The sequence below is a fragment of the Chrysemys picta genome, unplaced genomic scaffold (genome assembly GCF_011386835.1).
Source record: "Chrysemys picta bellii isolate R12L10 unplaced genomic scaffold, ASM1138683v2 scaf1, whole genome shotgun sequence".
NCBI lineage: Eukaryota > Metazoa > Chordata > Testudines > Emydidae > Chrysemys > Chrysemys picta.
The window spans coordinates 403843-424510 of record NW_027052708.1 but is presented as its reverse complement, the minus strand read 5'-3'; the positions used below and the strand labels follow the sequence as shown (position 1 = coordinate 424510).

Here is a 20668-nt window from a genome sequence, read left to right as displayed (position 1 = left end):
ACATAAATAATATCACTCTCCTGGGCCTGGTACTAGTCAATATTTTCATTAATGATTTGGATGATGGAGTAGAGAATCAAGTCATCAAATGTGTGGATGACACAAACCTGGGAGGGGTCACAAGCTCTTTGGATGAGAGTATTAGAATTCATAATGACCTTGATACATTGGAGAATTGGTTTGAAATCAGTAAATTAAAATTCAGTAAAGACAAGTACAAAGTACTAGACTTCGGAAGGAAAAATCAAATGCAAAAAATCCAAAATGGGGAATAACTGACTAGGCAGCAGAACTGCAGAAAATGTTCTGGGGTTATATTGGATCACAGAGTGAAATGGGTGATGCTGTTTTGAAAACAGGAAATGTCATTCTGGATTTTATTAACAGAATTGTACTATGTAAGACAGAGGGGGTAATTGTCCTGCTGTACTCAGCACTGGTGAGGCCTCAGCTGGAGCACTGTGTCCAGTTTGGGGCTCTCTCTCTATGATGGGAAGGACAAGAAGTAATCCACTTAGATTGCAGCAAGTGAGAGTCAGGTCAGATATTAGGAAAAACTTTCTAAGTCTAAGGATAGTTAAGTACCAGAACAAGGTACCAAGGGAGGTTGTGGAATCCCTGTCATTGGTGACTTTCAAGAAATAGTTAGGTCTGGTCTATACTACCCGCCTGAATCGGCGGGTAGAAATTGACCTCTCGGGGATCGATTTATCGCGTCCCGACGGGACGCGACAATCGATCCCCAAATCGGCGCTCTAACTCCACCAGCGGAGGTGGTAGTAAGCGCCGCCGACAAAAAGCGGCAGAAGTCGATTTTGCCGCCGTCCTCACAACGGGGTAAGTCGGCTGCAATACGTCGAATTCAGCTACGCTATTCACGTAGCTGAATTTGCGTATCTTAAATCGACTCCCCGCTGTAGTGTAGATGTACCCTTAGACAAACATCTATCAGGGATGGACTAGGTATACTTAAAGCTGTCTTGGTGTGGGGGGATGGACTAGCTGACTTTGTGAGGTTCCTTCCAGTCCTCCATTTCTATTTATTCCAAGGTTTTATAAGCTATTCAGGCCTGCTGATTTTTAAAAAAATTATCCCTAGTATATACCGTTTAACACCCTCCTTAGTTAACAGCAGACAGCAGAGAGGATCACCCTCTTCACATAGTATGAATACACATCCTACTTCTATCCAAAACCAGAAATGTGTATTGAACTCCTCTGCCTTATTTGCATTATTATAAACTATGTTACCATCTCCATTTGTAATGGGCCTACACCTTTGTTAGGATTTGTTTGTTTGTTTGTTTTTGCTCCTAATATACTTTAAAAAATTCTCATTATTGTCCTTAGCCCTGCCAAACATGGAGTTTTCCCTGATAGCTTTAGCTTCCCTTATCAATTTTCTACATTTCATAACTTCTAATGTATATTGATTGCTATTGAATTCCCTTCTCTCCATTTTTTGTTAAAAAAAAAATCTAATTGCTGCCTGCACTGCCCCACTGCACCAGGATGGGCTTTTGGCCAAACTTATAGGGCAGTGGAACACCTAACTCCTTAAGGCTCCTTTGTAATTTTCATCCTTTATTGGCTTTCTAGGACATATTGAGCTCCAGCTGGTTGGAGGGGACAGTGCCTGCTCAGGACGTGTGAAAGTAAGACATGGAGACACCTGGGCTACAATTTGTGATGCACACTTTTGTCTCAAAGCTGCCAGTGTTATCTGTAATGAACTACAGTGTGGAACAGCTCTATCTATCCCAGGACGAGCTCATTTCAGAGAATGACATGGACCAATCTGGACTGAGGAATTCCAGTGTGTAGGGAATGAGTCACACCTTGTGTACTGTCCCAGGATATCACATTGGAATCAGACGTGCTCACATACAAAAGATGCCAGTGCCATATGCTCACGTAAGAATTTGGCACATCTCTAAAATCCCAGTGTTGTGTATTCTAGAGTAGAGTGCAGCAATAAAATGATATCACTCTGTCGGGCACTAGGGTAATAGAGCTGTGTTAGGCCCAAAAATATGGAGTATAGAACATTGTTTGGCCAGCTTAGCCAAAGTTAGGCTAACAGTAGTTGCTGGGCCATTCCTGTCTCTCTGTGAAACCTGAGGGCATGCTTGCTTGAGCTGCAGAGAATGAGATAAGAGGTGGGGGCCGCATTCTTGTACCAGAAGTGCTAGGAACAGTTTGTTTGGACATATGGAAACTTGCAGTCTCCACTCCCTGTTTCTGTTCTTCATCTGTTCTTAACTCCCTCCTTTCTCCTAGTTTCTGGTGCATGACAACAAAGCTCATAAGAAGTTGCTGAGGCATCACGAATTGTTTGTAGTGTCAAAGAAGATAGACATGCATGAATATTAGAAGCTGGGGCTTATTAGGGGCTGGGTTGTTTTAACTATGACGCGACGGAACTGTCTATATAACCTTACTAGTTATTGTAATCGGGGCTGGTTCTCTCTGGAGACAGGTCGCTCTCTATTGTTGTGTGCACTCCTCAATAAAGAGCTTGTGTTTGGACGTTACTGGTGTTGCCTGTCTCTTTGCGGTCAGACAACGAACCGTGCCGTCTGGGTTCGAGTCCCCGACAAATTTGGTGACTCTGCCGGGACTCGTCTGACTCTCCGGTGCGGGATCAGACTCCGAAGCAACGCAGCGCGCATCCTCTGGCTTCAAGGAGCCTTGCCCAGTCACCTGATCCCTGCGTCTGTGATAAGGCGAGTCCTGTGAACCAGCTGAAGCCCGTAGAAACCCAGCAATGTCCACCTACCCGTTGAGTAGGATCCAGGTCTTTGGGGTTCCAGTCCCTGGGGAGGTCAGGTCTTTGGAGTTCGAGTCCCCGGGGAGGTAAGCGATTCCCAGATATTGAGAGGTAGGGTTAGAGTCCCTGTTCCAGCTCAATTGGGGTTAGAGGCCCTGGATTGGGGTTAGAGGCCCTACAGTCTAAATGGGATAATTTGGCAGTAAATGCCTGGGGGACTCCCCGTTGTCTCTGGTACTCAGAGATTGGAAGGAAATCTCTGGAACAACCGGTTTGACTAAATCTAAGATGAGAAATTTATGCCAAATTCAAAGGCCTTCTTTTACTGCTCATTTGTCCCCGACTAAAGATTGGCCAAGATGCGGAACCTTTTCTGCAGACAGGATGAATTCCTTGAGGGATATTTTGGTTGATCTTAGACCGGGACAAATAGATTATTTATTTGTATGGTGTAACTATAAACCAAAAGAAAAACTGCTTTCGGCCCCAGCTGGCTGTGAAAAAATATAGACAGAGGTAAACCAAAAACAATACAAGTTACAAGTGCTGAGATTACATTTGCAAAGCTTAACTGTCCAGTGAGATCCAACAGTCTGCCTTTGAGACCCTGGAGCTGGTGTGGTTTGGGGACGCTGTGAAGAAGCCACAGGCAGCCGGCCTGGACTGGAATCTCTGAAAGAGACGCCGCAGGAGACCCCAGGGTGTAAAAGAACAGCCCTCCCAAGAGTGGAAGCAAGTCAAAGATTCTGGATAAGCTGTATACAGGATAATCTCCCGTCCACCTCTCCCCCGTCTCTGGACGTTATACAAAGATGTGGCCAGTCTGGACGTACATGTGTGAGTATGAAAGTGTGCCCACTCTCAGCCGCAGTAAGTCTGAGAACCGGAGAGGGGTTAAGCATTCCTTTCTCCACCCTGATTGACTGGGAAGGGTGTCAGGTGGATCTACCCCAGTTGTAGCAGGACTGGACAATACAGAAGTTGGAGAAAAGGGAAGAGTTGTGTACTTGATAACTAGAATTAAGCAATTAAGAGCATAGATCGTGAACCAGGCAGCAACTCAAACCTACGCCCAGGGCAAGTTGCAAGCCTTGAGACAGGACTTCCAGGCAGAAAAGGAAGCACTGGCTAAGCAAGTACCGGTCCTTCAGGGACTTGTCAGAATTTAACCATTTGTGTTTGCATATGCTGTAACAGCAGTGTGTTTGCCACACAAAAAAAAAATTTGAATAGTTAAACGCCAATGGGCCATGCGTTTTTGCCCAGGTGGCAAACCTCACGAGGGAGGACTCGGTTAGCCTTGTGAGTAAGAATGTTTAAGGGAAGAGACCAGGAAGGGTGGGGACTAGTTGAGAAGCCCACCCTCCTAGCTAAATTGATAGTGGAACAAGCCGGTGCCCATGGAAGCGATGGTTCAGCGAGAAAAGCAGGATCAGGCCCAAGCGGGCAGTCAACAGATAGATTAGAAAACAGGTTGGAAACTTTAAGGGCATAGTGGAAGAAAAGGAGTAAGTAATTATAAGCATGTCAATTTCAAATCCCCAGGACAATAATTGGAATGGTAAAATCTGAGTTGATTGGGCGTCGTTTTGGGAGACAAGCAGGTGATTTAAAAAAAAAAGAGAGAGAGTGAGAAGTTAACTCTATAGTTGCTAAAGGGAATTAAGCAGTGAAACTTGGTAAGAATTTCTGTAAGGAAACCAGGCAAGAGGTTATTTAAGTGGAATTATTCTTAGGGCAAACTCCAGGCTCCATTGAAGTCAATGGAGGTTTTACCATTGCCTTCAGTGGGGCCAGGATTTCACTCTTAGCCTTGAAATGTTATTTGACTGCCAAGATCTTTGAGCTGTTTGGATCCAGTGAACACACACTGCACCTGTCAGGTTGCCATACTAGTACATATTGTACCTGACACAGCCAGTGGACTGACTTTGCTGTTGTCTTTTAACATTGTCAGTCTCTCCTGGCTGTAGCTGTTTCTGAACTCGGTGAATAATTCCTAACTTACCACCTTGCTGTAGGACTCACTGATTCTGAGACACACACAAAGACTGAGATTCATATCCCAAGAAAGTCACAATATTCACCAACAGAGCACGTCCCCTTCCCCACCCCATCCCCCACACAACCTGCTTAGTGTGGTATGGATTGATCAGCTGGAATCTCACGTTGGGCTCAGAGATGACACCACACTTCAGGGGACAGCTCCTGTTCCTGACTACCATGAACCCTGCTCTTCCATTGGCCAAACTCCTTCAAGGCAAACTTGCCTAAATCATAGAATCATAGAATATCAGAGTTGGAAGGGACCTCCAGAGGTCATCTAGTCCAACCCCCTGCTCAAAGCAGGACCAATTCCCAGCTAAATCATCCCAGCCAGGGCTTTGTCAAGCCAGGCCTTAAAAACCTCAAAGGAAGGAGATTCCACCACCTCCCTAGGTAACGCATTCCAGTGTTTCACCACCCTCTTGGTGAAATAGTTTTTCCTGATATCCAACCTGGACCTCCCCCACTGCAACTTGAGACCATTGCTCCTTGTTCTATCATCTGCCACCACTGAGAACAGCCAAGCTCCATCCTCTTTGGAACCCCCCTTCAGGTAGTTGAAGGCTGCTATCAAATCCCCCCTCATTCTTCTCTTCTGGAGACTAAACAATCCCAGTTCCCTCAGCCTCTCCTCATAAGTCATGTGCTCCAGACCCCTAATCATTTTTGTTGCCCTCCGCTGGACTCTTTCCAATTTCTCCACATCCTTCTTGTAGTGTGGGGCTCAAAACTGGACACAGTATTCCAGATGAGGCCTCACCAATGTCGAATAAAGGGGAACGATCACATTCCTCGATCTGCTGGCAATGCCCCTACTTATACAGCCCAAAATGCCGTTAGCCTTCTTGGCAACAAGAGCACACTGTTGACTCATATCCAGCTTCTCGTCCACTGTGACCCCTAGGTCCTTTTCTGCAGAACTGCTACCTAGCCAGGTATCATTCACAACTCAACTGCTAAGTGCCTTTGCAGACACCATTCACTGGCTTCCAGACATTTAAGCCTGGATAAAGTGACTACAAACCTCAGCAGCCATTCCACAAGCACACACAGAGACTATTTTCCCAATCAGTAATCTTTGCTCACTCATTTACAGGGTCTGTTGGCAAGCCCCTCTGTCAAGCTCAGAGTTTTACAATCCTTATAGCACCTTCCACGTATAGATTCAAAAGAATAAGTGTTTTCTGACAGAGCTTGTTCCCTTTAACACTGTGACGCACTCTGATCACTGGCTTATACCTTCTTATTGAGAAACAGTCCATATTTCATGCACACTCTGTATTATTTCTAGTGTATAACAGGGAGTGTTATTCAGTGTGTTCCCCATCTCTCCTGAGCCCAAGTTGCTCTGCATCACAGACTGCTGAATGGAGAGAGCCGGTGCAATGGGAGAGTTGAGATTTTCCTTTGTGGTGTGTGGGGCAGAGTGCTGGGTGACCAGTGGGACATGGACGTTGCCAGCATGTTGTGCAGGCAGCTCCAGTGCGGAGTCGCTGAGAAAGTTTATAACCCCCCTAAGTCTGAGCGAGCAACGGGCCCAGTGGGGCTGAGAAGGGTCCAGTGTGCAGGAAATGAGACTCATCTGACTCTCTGCACCATCTCCACATCTGAGACACCCCAGGCAGGAATTGCCAAGCACATCACTGTCGTTTGCTCAGGTGATTCATTTCCAATGACAGTTCAGAGTATGCCGGGAGAGTGCATTGATGGCACGTCCACATCCCAGTTGTTGGCAAATGACATTGGAGTCTGACAGATCCCAGGAATCATCTCAGACTGTCCCCCGGCTGCCATTGTGATAAAAGTCCCAGCACAGAAACCTGCCCCATTCACCAGTCCTGGGGACTCAAACCGGTTCTGTGTCGTATTGTTGAAAAGGAACCATTAGGTATTGAACCTGGCCCTGGTTGCTGCCAGTTCCACTTCGCAGAAGGGTGACACATACAACCCCTCCCCCCTGCTACCCCGTGAAGAGAATGTTGAGGTTTATCCCTGAAACACTCAAAATCCAGGAAAGGGCTAAGATTAAACATTTCCCTGAGCTCCCATTGCCGGAGGAAGCTGCTAAATATTTTGGAAACTATGGGAAAATATTCCATTCTTCCGTGTGCTATATCAGAGGAAGATATTATTCCTACTAAATGTTAAGAAGAGAGAAGTTAAAAATAAAACATATAGTGGATCAGTAGTTTTAATGTTAACTACTGAGTCACAACAAATGACTCCATAATATGATATTCCTGTGCTGTGTAGGGTTGAGGTATATTTTTGACTGATCTGTATATGCTACGCTAGATCTACAGGGTATCAGAGAGTGTGTAATTTTTAATTACTGGTTGGTCCAAAATGTGAGAAGTAACAGGGCAGACAGGGGGGTGCTCTCAGCTAAATCTAATTCTGGCCAAGCTGGGAGAATCTGCCCATTCCTCGGTCATCCTAAGAGGGTGGCAAAGGGGCTACCTAAATGCCCCACCCTCTGTACCTCTACAGTTGGGTGTCTGGGTCTGGAATTTAGCATGAGTGTAATGTTTTCAAAAGTGCCTCAGTAACTTAGGACCAACCTGACATTTTCCTTTTCCATTTTCTCTCCTATCTGCATTTTTAGAGGAAAGGAAAGATGTGGCATTGAAATAACAGGAGATGAGATAATGAAAACACTTCACAGTCACACAGGGGGCTCCTCAGTGGCCAGTGACATTAGTCATAATTACAGTTCAGTAATAACAATAATGACAGGAGTTTCTCTGTTTTTTGTTCATTTCTCATTAGGGTCACAGGCACACGATGCCCTCTGGGTTCAAGCCCTTTTGTCTCAGGGGATTTGCCTTTCTGTACTGAGCTGGCTGATTCTTACCTGAACAGGTCACTCCAGCATCCTCTCCATGACCACAGTCACTCTCACCAAATCCCTCGTTCCGACAGTGCCAGAGAGCAGACTCGGTACCATCACAGGCAACTTCATCCAGCCAAATTGGTCCAGATCCTGCTCCAAAATGAGCATTAAGATGGACACTGACAGCAGCTCCACATCCCAACTGCTTACAGACAATCCCAGCATCTGCCATGTCCCAGCGATCACTACACACCGTCCCCCACCGATCCTGGTGTTTAACCTCCACTCTCCCAGCACAGGGGCTGCCTCCATTCACCAGCCTCAGCTCCTCAGCACCTTTAAAGAGACACAGAGCAGGGTCAGAGCAAGCAGGGAACCCCCTCTCCAGCATTATCACAGCAGAGTCTGCGCCTAGTGGCAGGGGATCCGCGCCCAGAGCCAGGAGAATGGGACATGCCCAGAGCTGCCTCATGGCGCCACCTGATCCTGTCTCAGGGCCTCACACTGAGGGCTGTCAGTGCTGCAGCTCTCGCCATTTTATCCCCACTCTGGCGATTTGGGGTGTTTTTACCTGTCTCGTGAGAACACAATGAAAGGCACCAACTCACGGAGTTTCCCTTATTCAAAATGGTGCTATCTCCTGTCTCTGTCACTGGGGCTGAAGCCAGTGAGATGCCGCCATCTCCCTACAGTCTGTCAGTGTGTGGGAGTGAGGCCGCCCTGAGTAAAGCTGGCTGCCACTTTCCACTAAAGCCCGCGGGGAACACGACTGTCTCTGTATGGCTGAGGGGGCTGGAAAGGAGCCAGGGACCGTGATGGGCAGCAGAGACCCAGTGAAAGGAGGATGGGAGAGTGAGGGAAGCAGGGCACTGGTTGGACAAGAGGCAGATTCAAGGGTTGCAAGGGAAATGGGCTAAAGACGATGAGTTGGCTTGGAGGGAGGGGTGGGGAGGGGATTCTGGAGCAAGGGGAGGAAAGAGGGTGGGGAAGGGAGAGAGTCTGTAGCGGGGGTTGGAGGGACAGAGGGTAGAGGGTCTGGAAAGGGGAGTAGAAAGGGGCAGGAGCGAGGAGGTAGGTGTGGAGCGGGGGGCGGGAAGGAGGTTGGAAAGCAGGGGCAGGAGGGAGAAGTGGGGGAGAGAGGTGTCTACAGTGGGGGTTAACAGGGAAGCAGGAGAGAGAGTCAGAAGGGAGGGGAGGGGACAGGGATCTGAAATTGAGGCAGGAGGGAGGAGTGGAGATGGAGCACAGGGTCATCTGGAGGGAGAGAAGGGAGCATGGGGCTGGAGGGGGTTATTGAGTAGGAGGGAGGAGGGGAGAAGGGGATCTAGAGAAGAGAGTCTGCATGGAGAGGTGGAGGGAGGAGTGAGAAGTGAGAAGGGGGTGAGGAATTTTGCAGGAGGGAGAGAGGGGAAGGGAGAGAGCAGAGGGGGGCAGAAGGAGGCATGGGGAGAAGAGGGGGCTCTAAAAAGCGGGGGAAGGAGGAGGTGGGGTGGGGAAGGGTGATCATGTGTAGGGTCAGGAGGGAGGGGGCCTGAAGCAGGGCAGTAAGAGGGTGAGGAGTGGAGGGGTATGGCACAGAGGATGGGAGGTAGCAGAGGGAGCCTGGAGCAGGGGCACATGAGGGAGTGTTGGGGAGGATGGAGGAATGGGAATGGACGGGGGGGGGGGTCTGGTGCTGGTGGACATGAGGTAGGGGAGGGATTTTGGAACAGGGGACGGGAGGGAATATTTGGGAGGGGAATGGAGTCTGGAGCAGGCAGGGGATGGGGTCAGGAGTGGTAGGGGGCAGGAGTGAAGGAGAGATGGGGAAGAGAGGGGAGGGGGCTCTAGAAAGGGGGCAGTATTTCCCAGTCTCAGGCAGAGAAGTTGTAGGGGGTGGGGTGGGGGAAGCCTGGGAAGTGTTGCTATTTGCAAATGGCTAAATCATTCCCATCATGTTAAGGTGACACTGTAGTTGATGTGAATGGTTGATGTCAGTGTGAAGGTCTGTAACTCACCCCTGACTAGTAACAGAAGTTGTGTGTGCAAGTGGAGAATGGACGGCAGTTCCTGTCTCAGGGGTGAGGGGAGGGTAAGCGCAGTCTCCAGCTGGGCAGCCCGGGGCAATCGTGCAGTTTGGATGCTTTACATGGTGACTTTTCAGCCTGCGATTCTCACCCCCACTCTAGAACCCCCCTCTACTCCTCTGCCAAAGTCCAAAGACGGATGGAAAAATGAGACTAGATGGTTTCTTAACCTCGCAATTTTTGTTCTGTGGCACTTGGCATTACAGCCTTGTGCTCCCTACCGGAGCTTCCTCTCTCCACCTGCCCCAAACATTTCCCTCTTCCACTGGTCTCTTCCCACCCTCCTCCCCTGGGCTCTTCCCCCTCCTCTTCTCCCCTTTCTACCTGGCCTCTCTACCCTGCGTGTACAGGCTGCTCCTTCCCAAGATGGGCAGCAGACTCTGCCCCCACTCCCTGCAAGCTGCTTTTCTCCCAATAGCTCTGAGTTCCACCCCCTGCCCCCACTTGTCTCTACAGCTGTTTGCATCTCTGAAGGTTGTGGAGAGGCAAAGCTGATTGCTGGGAGAGAGGCAGTTCACAGGGACTGTGAGAATGGACCACTGCCTGCCACACAGTCCTTGTATATTGCCTGGGAGAACTGGCCCCCAGGACAGGGTTTGAAGGCCCAGGACTGTCCCTGAGACTGGGAGTAAGTCCAGGCATCATTACTACACATAGGAGCTACGGCTACATGCAGAGTTCCCCTGTGACCCCTGGAGCAGGCTGGTTGCAGCAGTGGGTGGCTGAGTTGGGGAAACCATGTTTAAGGGGCCTCCATGAAGCTTAGAGAACAGTGCAATTCACACCAGTACGTGGCCAGACCATCCAGCTCCTTTAATGCCAAGCAAATACAAAATGGTCACTTTACTGCAATCCATAAGGAAGGTTATTCAGCTGCTGCTCTGTTCAGTCCAGTCCCAAAGGAAACCCCTTGGGCCTGGTCTGTTCTATGGAAAAAAGAGGCTTTTTTTCAACCAAGTTAACTCAGTGATGCTAACTCGTGGTAGGACCCAAAGCTAAGTGCACACAAAGTTCTGTTTCCCTGCACACAGTTGAACCTAACAATAGCCCGCAGTTTCAATGCTCAGAAATCCCCAGCCTGCCTCTCAAGCGAGCACCAACAGGCTTTGTTTCTTTGCTCCCTTCCAGGATCCTGGTCACAATTCCTCTCCTGGTTTCTCCCTCCAACAGACATAGTCCAACACCAATATCCTGGCCCCTGCATTGGCAACAAGGGAAACCCCTGGCTAGCTCTGCCCTGACCATGTGGACAGTGCCTTGGGCAATAGCCCCCACTGTCTGCAGATGTTTTTACTACATAAAGGATTTTGATGGTTCTGTCTATTGAGAATAATAGAGTGTGCTTGGCCCAGCCATTGGCTTTCATGAGGTCTGTGATTTGCTTTTGATCCAAGACCCTGTGATCATAGAATATCAGGGTTGGAAGGGACCCCAGGAGGTCATCTAGTCCAACTCCCTCCTCAAAGCAGGACCAATCCCCAGACAGATTTTTACCCCAGTTCCCTAAATGCCCCCCTCAAAGATTTAACTCACAACTCTGGGTTTAGCAGGCCAATACTGAAACCACTGAGCTATCCCTTGCTCCCCCTGCCCCTGGCAGCCATTAGTGTCTTTCAGGATAACAATTACATTTACATACTACACCTATCATATGTTTGCACCACTTCTTTAGCCCAACTTGAAATAATGACCCCACCCAGCACTCTGAACATTGACAAGTTCAGATCTGGGTCTGGGAGTGAAAACCGCAGCTTTGGTCCATCCCTGATATTTTCTCATTTGTTTTCCTGGAGCCCACATAATTGTTTTCCCACACAATTTAAAGAGTTCAATAGTTGTGAAACACTATTGTGCTGGGTTTCCCCCGGGGTACCACCTGGAACTGGTGTTCAACAGAGCCCCCTGATGATCTGGCCTGTGATCCCTCTCACACTGTGCTTCTGTGACAAGCTGCAAAGCCCTCCAGCCTGCACTATCACCTGCATTCACACAGGTAGGGAAATAACAAGCTGCAGTTACACACAGGCTCTGGTAGCTGTAATGTTAAAACATATAATGGATCGGTTAACTACTGAGTCACAACAAATGACTCCATAATATGATATTCCTGTGCTATGTAGGGTTGAGGTATATTTTCGGCTGAGCTCTCTATGCTACACTAGATCTACAGGTATGAGAGATTTTGAAATTTTCTATTACTGGTTGGTCCAAAATGTGAGAAGTAACAGAGCAGACAGGGGGGTGCTCTCGGCTAAATCTAATTCTGGCCGACCTGCCCATTCCTCAGTCACCCTAAGAGGGTGGCAAAGGGGCTACATAAATGTCCCACTCTCTGTACCTCTGTGGTTGGGTGTCTGGGTCTGGAATTTAGCATGAGTGTAACATTTTCAAAAGTGCCTCAGTGACTTAGGACCAACCTGACATTTTCCTTTTCCATTTTCTCTCCTATCTGCATTTTTAGAGGAAAGGAAAGATGTGGCATTGAAACAACTGGAAATGAGACAATCAAAACGCTTCACAGTCACACAGGGGGCTCCTCAGTGGCCAGTGACAGGATTAGTAATAATTACAGTTCAGTAATATCAATAATGACAGGAGTTGTTCTGGTTTTTGTTCTAGTCTCGTTAGGGTCACAGGCACACGATGCCCTCTGGGTTCAAGCCCTTTTGTCTCAGGGGATTTGCCTTTCAGGACTGAGCTGGTTGATTCTTACCTGAACAGGTCACTCCAGCATCTTCTCTATGAATGCAGTCATTCTTACCCCATCCCTCGTTCCGGCAGTGCCAGAGAGCAGACTTGGTACCATCACAGGCAACATTTTTTAGCCAAATTGGTCCAGATCCTCGTCCAAAATAAGCATTAAGATGGACACTGACAGCAGCTCCACATCCCAACTGCTTACAGACAATCCCAGCATCTGCCATGTCCCAGCCATCATCACACACCGTCCCCCACTGATCCTGGTGTTTAACTTCCACTCTCCCGGCACAGGGGCTGCCTCCATCTGCCAGCCTCAGCTCGTTGACACCTTCAAAGAGAGACACAGAGCAGGTCAGAGTGAGCAGGGAGACCCCCCCCCCAGCGTTATCACAGCAGAGTCTGCGCCCGGCAGCAGGGAATCCACACCCAGAGCCAGAAGAATGGGACATGCCCAGAGCTGCCTCATGGCTCCACCTTCTCACGTCTCAGCACCTCACACTCGAGTCTGTCAGTGCAGCAGCTCTCACCATTTTATCCCCACTCTGGCAATTTGGGGTGTTTATACCTGTCTCGTGAGAACACAATAAATGGTGCCAACTCAACGAGTTTCCCTTATTCCAAATTGTGCCACCTCCTATCACTGTCACAGTGTCACTGGGGCTGAAGACAGCAAGATGCTGCCATCTGCCTAAAGTGTATCAGCATGTGGGCGTGAGGCTGCCCTGAATAAAGCTGGCTGCCACTTTCCACTAAAGCCCACAGGGAACACGGCTGCCTCTGTATGGCTGAGGGGGCTGGAAAGGACCCAGGGACCCTTATGGGCAGCAGAGACCCTGTGAAAGGAGGATGGGGAGAGTGAGGGGAGCAGGGCACTTGGGGGACAGGAGGCAGATTCAAGGGTTGAAAGGGAATGGGGTAAAGAGGATGAGTCAGCCAGAGGCAGGGGTGGGGAGGGGGTTCTGGAGCAAGGGGAGGAAAGAGGGTGGGGAAGGGAGAGAGTCTGTAGCAGGGGGTTGGAGGGACAGAGGGGAGGAGGGTCTGGAAAGGGTGGTAGGAAGGGGCAGGAGTGAGGAGGTGGGTGTGGAGTGGGGGGTGGGAAGGAGGTTGGAAAGACGGGGCAGGAGGGAGAAGTGGGAAAGGGAGGGGTGTCTGCATTGGGGGTTAACAGGGAAGCAGAAAAGAGAGTCAGAATGGAGGGCAGGGGACAGGGATCTGAAATTGAGGCAGGAGGGAGGAGTGGAGATGGAGCACAGGGTAGTCTGGAGGGAGAGCAGGGAGCATGGTCCTGGAGGGGGTTATTGAGCAGGGGGCAGGAGGGAGGAGAGGAGAAGGGGGTTTCGAGAAGGGGTCTGCATGGAGAGGTGGAGAGGAGGGGATGGGGGACAGGAGTGAGAAGTCAGGGGGGTGAGGAATCAGGGACAGGAGGGAGAGAGGGGAAGGGATTGGGGGGCAGAAGGAGGCATGGGGAGAAAAGGTGGCTCTAAAAAGGGGGTAAGGAGGAGGTGGGGTGGGGAAGGGTGATTATGTGTAGGGGAAGGAGTGAGGGGGCCTGAAGCAGGGCAGCAGGAGGGTGAGGAGCGGAGGGGTGTGGAGCAGAGGATGGGAGGGAGCGGAGGGAGCCTGGAACAGGGGCACATGAGGGATTATTGGGGAAGATGGAGGAGTGGAGATGGAGTGGGGGGGCCTGGTGCCGGTGGACAGGAGGAAGGGGAGAGGTTCTGGAGCGGGGGTCATGAGGGAGTATTGGGGAGGGGAATTGGATATTGGAGTAGGAAGGGGATGGGGCAGGAGTGAGCAGGTGCAGTAGCGAAAGAGAGATGGGGAGCTGAGGAGAGGGGCCTCTAGAATGGGGGCAGTATTTCCCAGTCTCAGGCAGAGAAGTTGTGGGGGGTGGGGTGGGGGAAGCCTGGGAAGTGTTGCTATTTGCAAATGGCTAAACCAATTCCCATCGTGTTACGGTGACACTGTAGTTGATGTGAATGGTTGATGTCAGTGTGAAGGTCTCCAACATCTGTAACTCACCCCTGACCAGTAACAGAAGTTCTGAGTGTGAGTGTGAACCATGCTGCATGAATTAGCTCAGTGGCTGTCAAGCTATTTCTCAGCCAGTCCTCCATCTGTCAGAGAACTGAACCAGGAGGGGAGAGCGAAGGCAGCGCTGGGCAATGGACGGCAGTTCCCGGCTCAGGGGTGAAGGGAGGGTAGAGCGCAGTCTCCAGCTGAGCAGCCAGGGGGAGCCGTGCAGTTTGGGTGCACTAAAGGGTGATTTCCAACCTGTGATTCTCACCCCCACTCTGGCAGAGGAGTAGAGGGGGGGTTCTAAAGTCCGAAGATGGATGGAAAAAATGAGACTGGATGTTTTTAATAACCTCACAATTTTTGTTCTGAATAGCTTGGCATTACAGCCTTGTGCTCCTTACCAGAGCTTCCTCTCCTGACCTGCCCCCTACATTTCCCTCTTCCACTGGTCTCCTCCTGCCCTCCTCCCCTGGGCTCTTCCCCCTCCTCTTCCCCCTTTTCTACCTGGCCTCTCTGCCCTGTGTGTACAGGCTGCTCCTTCCCCAGATGAGCAGCAGACTCTGCCCCACTCCCTGCAAGCTGCTTTTCTCCCAGCATAGGGTTACCATATTTTAACAATCAAAAAAGAGGACGGGAGGAGCCCCGCCCTAGCCCCGCCCCTGCCCCTTCCACTCCTTCCCACTTCCTGCCCCCTCAGAACTCCCAACCCTCCCCCCCACTCCTTGTCCCCTGACTGCCCCCCAGGACTCCACCCCCTCCCTAAGCCTCCCTGCCTCTTGTCCCCTGACTGCCCCCTCCTGAGACCTTCCCCACATCCTAACTGGCCCCCTAGGATCCTACCCCCTACCTGTCCCCTGACTGCCCCAACCCTTATCCACACCCCCACCCCCTGACAGCCCCCCCCCAGAACTCCTGACCCATCTAAACCCCTCTGCTCCCTGTCCCCTGACTGCCCCCTCCTGGGACCCCTGCTCCTAATTGCCCTCCAGAACCCCACCCCCTACCTAAGCCTCCCTGTGCCTTGTCCCCTGACTGCCCCCTCCTGAGACCCCCCCCACCTGTACCCTGACTGCCCAAAACCTTACACCCCCAACCCCCAGACAGCCGCCCCCCGAACTCCTGACCCATCCAACCCTCCCCCCTGCTCCCTGTCTCTTGACTACCCCCCCCCCCGAACCTCCCTGCTGCTTCTCTGGCCCCCTTACTGTGCTGCAGAGCAGCGCGCTCGACAGCAGGGGAGGGGAGCAGGGTCGGAGCTCCAGACGGCGAACGGCCGGCGATCTGTGAATGCAGGGAGGGAGGGGGAGGGAGAGAGAGGAGGGGAGTGGTGTCAAGTTTCAGGAGAGAGGAGGGGGAAGTGAAGGAAGGGCTCTGGCTCTGGCTGCCGGAGCCCCGGCTGCTCTGTAAGCCGCGCGCACGCTCTGTATGGGGGGGGGAGGAGAGGAAGTCCGGACATTGACAAATTCCCCCCGGACGCTATTTTTAACTCAAAAAAGCCGGACATGTCCGGGGGAATCCGGACGAATGGTAACCCTATCCCAGCAGCTCTGAGTTCCACCCCCTATCCCCCAGTTGTCTCTACAGCTGTTTGCATTTCTGGGGGTTGTGGAGAGGCAAAGCTGATTGCTGGGAGAGAGGCAGTTCACAGGGACTGTGAGAATGGGCCACTGCCTGCCACACAGTCCTCGGATATTGCCTGGGAGAACTGGTCCCCAGGACAGAGTTTGAGGACCCAGGACTGTCACTGAGACTGAGAGCAAGTAGAGGTATCATTACTATGCCTAGGAGCTACGGTTACATACAGAGTTCCCCTGTGACCACTGGAACAGGCTGGTTGCAGCAGTGGGTGGCTGAGCTGAGGACACCGTGTGTAAGGAGCCTCCATGGAGCTTAGAGAACAGTGCAATTCGCACCAGTACGTGGCCAGACCATCCTGCTCCTTCAATGCAGAGCAAATACAAAATGGTCACTTTACTGCAATCCATAGGGAAATTTATTTAGGTGCCGCTGTGTTCAGTCCAGTCCCAAAGGAAACCCCTTGGGCCTGGTCTGCACTGGGTCTTTTTTCAACCAAGTTAACTCAGTGATGCTCACTCGTGGTAGGACCCAAGGCTAAGTGCACACAAAGTTCTGTTTCCCTGCACGCAGTTGAACCTATCAACAGCCGGCAGTTTCAATGCTCAGAAATCTCCAGCCTGCCCCTCCACTGAGCTCCAACAGACTTTGTTTCTTTGCTCCCTTCTAGGATCCCAGTCAACTCCTCTACTGGCTTCTCCCTCCAACCGACATAGTCCAACACCAATATCCTGGCCCCTGCATTGGCAACAAGGGAAACCCTGGCTAGCTCTGCACTCTGAACATTAACAAGTTCAGATCTGGGTCTGGGAGTGAAACCCACAGCTTTGGTCCATCCCTGATATTTTCTCATTTGTTTTCTTGGAGCCCACATATTTGTTTTCCCACCCAATTTAAAGCGTTCAATAGTTGTGAAACACTATGGTGATGGGTTCCTCCCAGGATGCCACCTGGAACTGGGGTATCACTGAGCCCCCAACGCAGCAGCCTGGGCTCCCTCTCACACTACTGCTGTGACAAGCTGCAAAGCCTTCCAGCCTGCACTTTCATGAGCATTCACACAGGTAGGGACACACCCAGCTGCAGTTACACACAGGCTCTGCAGGTCTGTAGCTGTAATGTTAACTACTGAGTCACAACAAATGACTCCATAATATGATATTCCTGTGCTGTGTAGGGTTGAGGTATATTTTTGGCTGAGCTCTTTATGCTACACTAGATCTACAGGTATGAGAGATTTTGAAATTTTCTATTACTGGTTGGTCCAAAATGTGAGAAGTAACAGAGCAGACGGGGGAGCACTCTTGGCTAAATCTAATTCTGGGCAATCTGGGAGAATCTTCCCATTCCTCGGTCACCCTAAGAGGGTGGCAAAGGGGCTACATAAATGTCGCACCCTCTGTACCTCTGCAGTTGGGTGTCTGGGTCTGGATTTTGGCATTAGTGTAACATTTTCAAAAGTGCCTCAGCAACTGAGGACCAACCTGCCATTTTCCTTTTCCATTTTCTCTCCTATCTGCATTTTTAGAGGAAAAGAAAGATGTGGCATAGAAACAACTGCAGATGAGATAATGAAAACACTTCACAGTCACACGGGGGCTCCTTAGTGGCCAGTGACATGAACAGTAATAATTACACTTCAGTAATAGCAATCATTACAGCAGTTGTTCTGTTTTTTGTTCATTTCTTGTTTGGGCGACAGGAACACGATGGCCTCTGGGTTCAAGCCCTTTTGTGTCAGGGGATTTGCCTTTCAGGACTGAGCTGGCTGATTCTTACCTGAACAGGTCACTCCAGCATCCTTTTCATGACCGCAGTCATTCTTACCCCATCCCTTATTCCCACAGTGCCAGAGAGCAGATTCGGTACCATCACAGGCAACGTTATTTAGCCAAATTTGTCCAGATCCTCGTCCAAAATGTGCATTTCCAGGGGCCTTGTCAGCAGCTCCACATCCCAGCTGCTTACAGACAACCCCAGCATCTGTCATGTCCCAGTTGTCATCACACACCGTCCCCCACTGATCCTGGTGTTTAATCTCCACTCTCCCGGCACAGGGGCTGCCTCCATCCACCAGCCTCAGCTCCTCAGCACCTTCAAAGAGAGACAAAGAGCAGGGTCAGAGCGATCAGGGAGCCCCCTCCACAGCTTTATCACAGCAGAGTCTGCGCCCGGCAGCAGGGGATCTGTGCCCAGAGCCAGGAGAATAGGACATGCCCAGAGCTGCCTCATGGCTCCAACAGATCCTGTCTCAGGGCCTCACACTCAGGGCTGTCAGTGCTGCAGCTCTCGCCATTTTATCCCCACTCTGGCGATTTGGAGTGTTTTTACCTGTCTCGTGAGAACACGATGAAAGGTGCCAACTCATGGAGTTTCCCTTATTCCAAATGGCGCCATCTCCTGCCACTGTCAGTGGGGCTGAAGCCAGCGAGATGCCGCCCTCTCCCAACAGTCTGTCAGTGTGTGGGAGTGAGGCTGCCCTGTGTAAAGCTGGCTGCCACTTCCCACTAAAGCCCATGGGGAACACGGCTGTCCTTGTGTGGCTGAGGGGGCTGGAGAGGACCCAGGGACCGTGAGGGACAGCAGAGACCCTATGAAAGGAGGATGGGGAGAGTGAGGGAAGCAGGGCTGCCCTTACTACGAGGCAAACTGAGGCAGCTGCTGCAGATGCCAGACTGTGGGGAGGCGCCACTAGGACCCAGAGTGTAGAAAATTGCATCTGCTGCTGGTGCATATGTATTCTCTCTGCTCTAGATGCACAGAGATGGTGGAGTGCTGTGCTGGAGGAAGGAGGGCACAAGAGAAATAACAGGCAGGCAGGAGAAAAGGTGAGAGAGAATAACAGAAAGCAGCTGGAGCTGCAGAGAGAGAAAGGAGGAGGACCCTCTCTAGCACCCCCAGGAGCCTGATTTACACTAGCTTCTCAGGGAGCTTCCTGTTTCCTGCTGCTTCCCTGAACCCACTTGAGGAGAACAGGCAGTCAACTGAAGCAGTAGCAGACAGTTAGGCCATTAAGACACTGATATCTTCCCTCACTCAGGCCCTGCTACCAGCCTGCTTATTTGTCCCCTTCAACTGAGTGTTGAGAGCCACTATAGCTGGTACAGAACAGCAGTCATGAATGAAAGAAGAAAATGCCCCTCTGGGGCAGCATTCAGAAAAAGGAAGAAAGCAAAGGAAGTTTTTCTAGCTAAGCAGGAAGGAACTGTCCTGAGATACATAGACACAAATGTTCATGGTGAGCCTTCCGGCCCCAGTGAGGATGTGAGTGGTGAGGAGATGCCTGATCTTCCAGTTAATCAGTGTGCAGGTGACCTGGCAGCTACTGCAGCATTCATATCTCCATCTCAAATGGATGTAACCATGCACATTCCTGAAGAAAAGTGTAGATCAGAGAAGAGGTGGAGGCACAAGAAACAGCTGCTGCTGAATTTAGTTCCTTAAGTCTAGATGATCCGGGACTGTGGACCCACTTGAGCAGTAGCCTGAGGGACTTCCTTGTACTGCATGTGCTACAGCAAGTGAAAAACTTCATGTTCCCCAAAGACAACGAAAATAGAAGTTTCCATCCAACACATTACTGGTGTGAAATCCCCAATGGTGACAAAGTGGAGAGGCCATGGCTTATGTACTCAAAAACCCAGAATGTTGCATACTGCTTTTGTTGCAAACTCTTCCAGTCTAATGTTCCAGCCACATTGGATTCTACAGGAACAAAGGACTGGAAAAATCTGGCTAGAAATCTGGCATGCCACGAGAAGGCAGCTAATCACTAGAGAGCATTCCACAGGTGGAAAGAGCTTGAGATGAGACTAAGGTTAAAGGCCACCATAGATGATGAGCATCAAGAGAAGATTGTGTCAGAGTCTCTTTATTGGCAAAAGGTTCTGAAAAGGCTCATTGCTATTGTGAGAATGCTTGCTACCCAAAACCTAGCACTGCGTGGCACTTCAGATCAGCTGTATGTGCCAAACAATAGAAACTTTCTTAAAAGTGTGGAGCTGATGGCTGAGTTTGATGCTGTACTCCAGGAGCATCTAAGAAGTGTCACCACCCAAGAAATGTACACACACCACTACCTTGGAAAAACAATTCAAAATAAGATCATATAGTTACTGGCAACAAAAGTCAAACAGAAGATTATGGCAGATCTGAAGTCAGCAAGATATTACTCTGTTATTCTGGACTGCACACCTGACATCAGCCATACGGAACAAATTACTTTAATGGTGCATTTTGTAACAATAACATGTAAGCAGAGTCAGGATGAGCTCTACCCTGACATCTGGTGGTGAATTATGGCGAGTGTGGAAAAGAACTCCAGGGGCTGATCTTGTTTGCATAGGCACACCCACCCACCTGGCATGAGACAAAAGCAACTGAAAGTGCTTACTTTGGCTGGTGTGGGATCTCCAGTTTCTTGAGGGGGCTTGAGCTGGTTTTGCATTGCGTTATTGAAACAGAACCCCTAGATACAGAACCCAGCCCTTGTTGCTGCCAAAATAGATGGGCAGGAGCGTTACAAACAGAACCTAGTGAAAATGTTCCTGCAATGGTGACTGTCAGAGCATTTTCTAGAATTTATTGACATTGATGATACTACTGGAGCTGGTATGACAAATGTGCTTCTTAAAAAGCTGGACAATACGGGAATTGTGA

General features: G+C 50.2%; 1 protein-coding gene across 1 annotated transcript in view; it reads right to left on the bottom strand.

The window, feature by feature from the left end:
* Nucleotides 1–20668, bottom strand: part of LOC135977474 (deleted in malignant brain tumors 1 protein-like) — a 112905-nt gene that overhangs the window by 5172 nt on the left and 87065 nt on the right. The window contains exons 6-8 of the mRNA XM_065578729.1: nt 17789–18092; nt 12429–12743; nt 7913–7985 (exon numbers count right to left, since the gene is read on the bottom strand). Of these exons, the coding sequence (XP_065434801.1) occupies nt 7913–7985; nt 12429–12743; nt 17789–18092 (692 nt within the window). The remainder of the gene's footprint in view (nt 1–7912; nt 7986–12428; nt 12744–17788; nt 18093–20668) is intronic.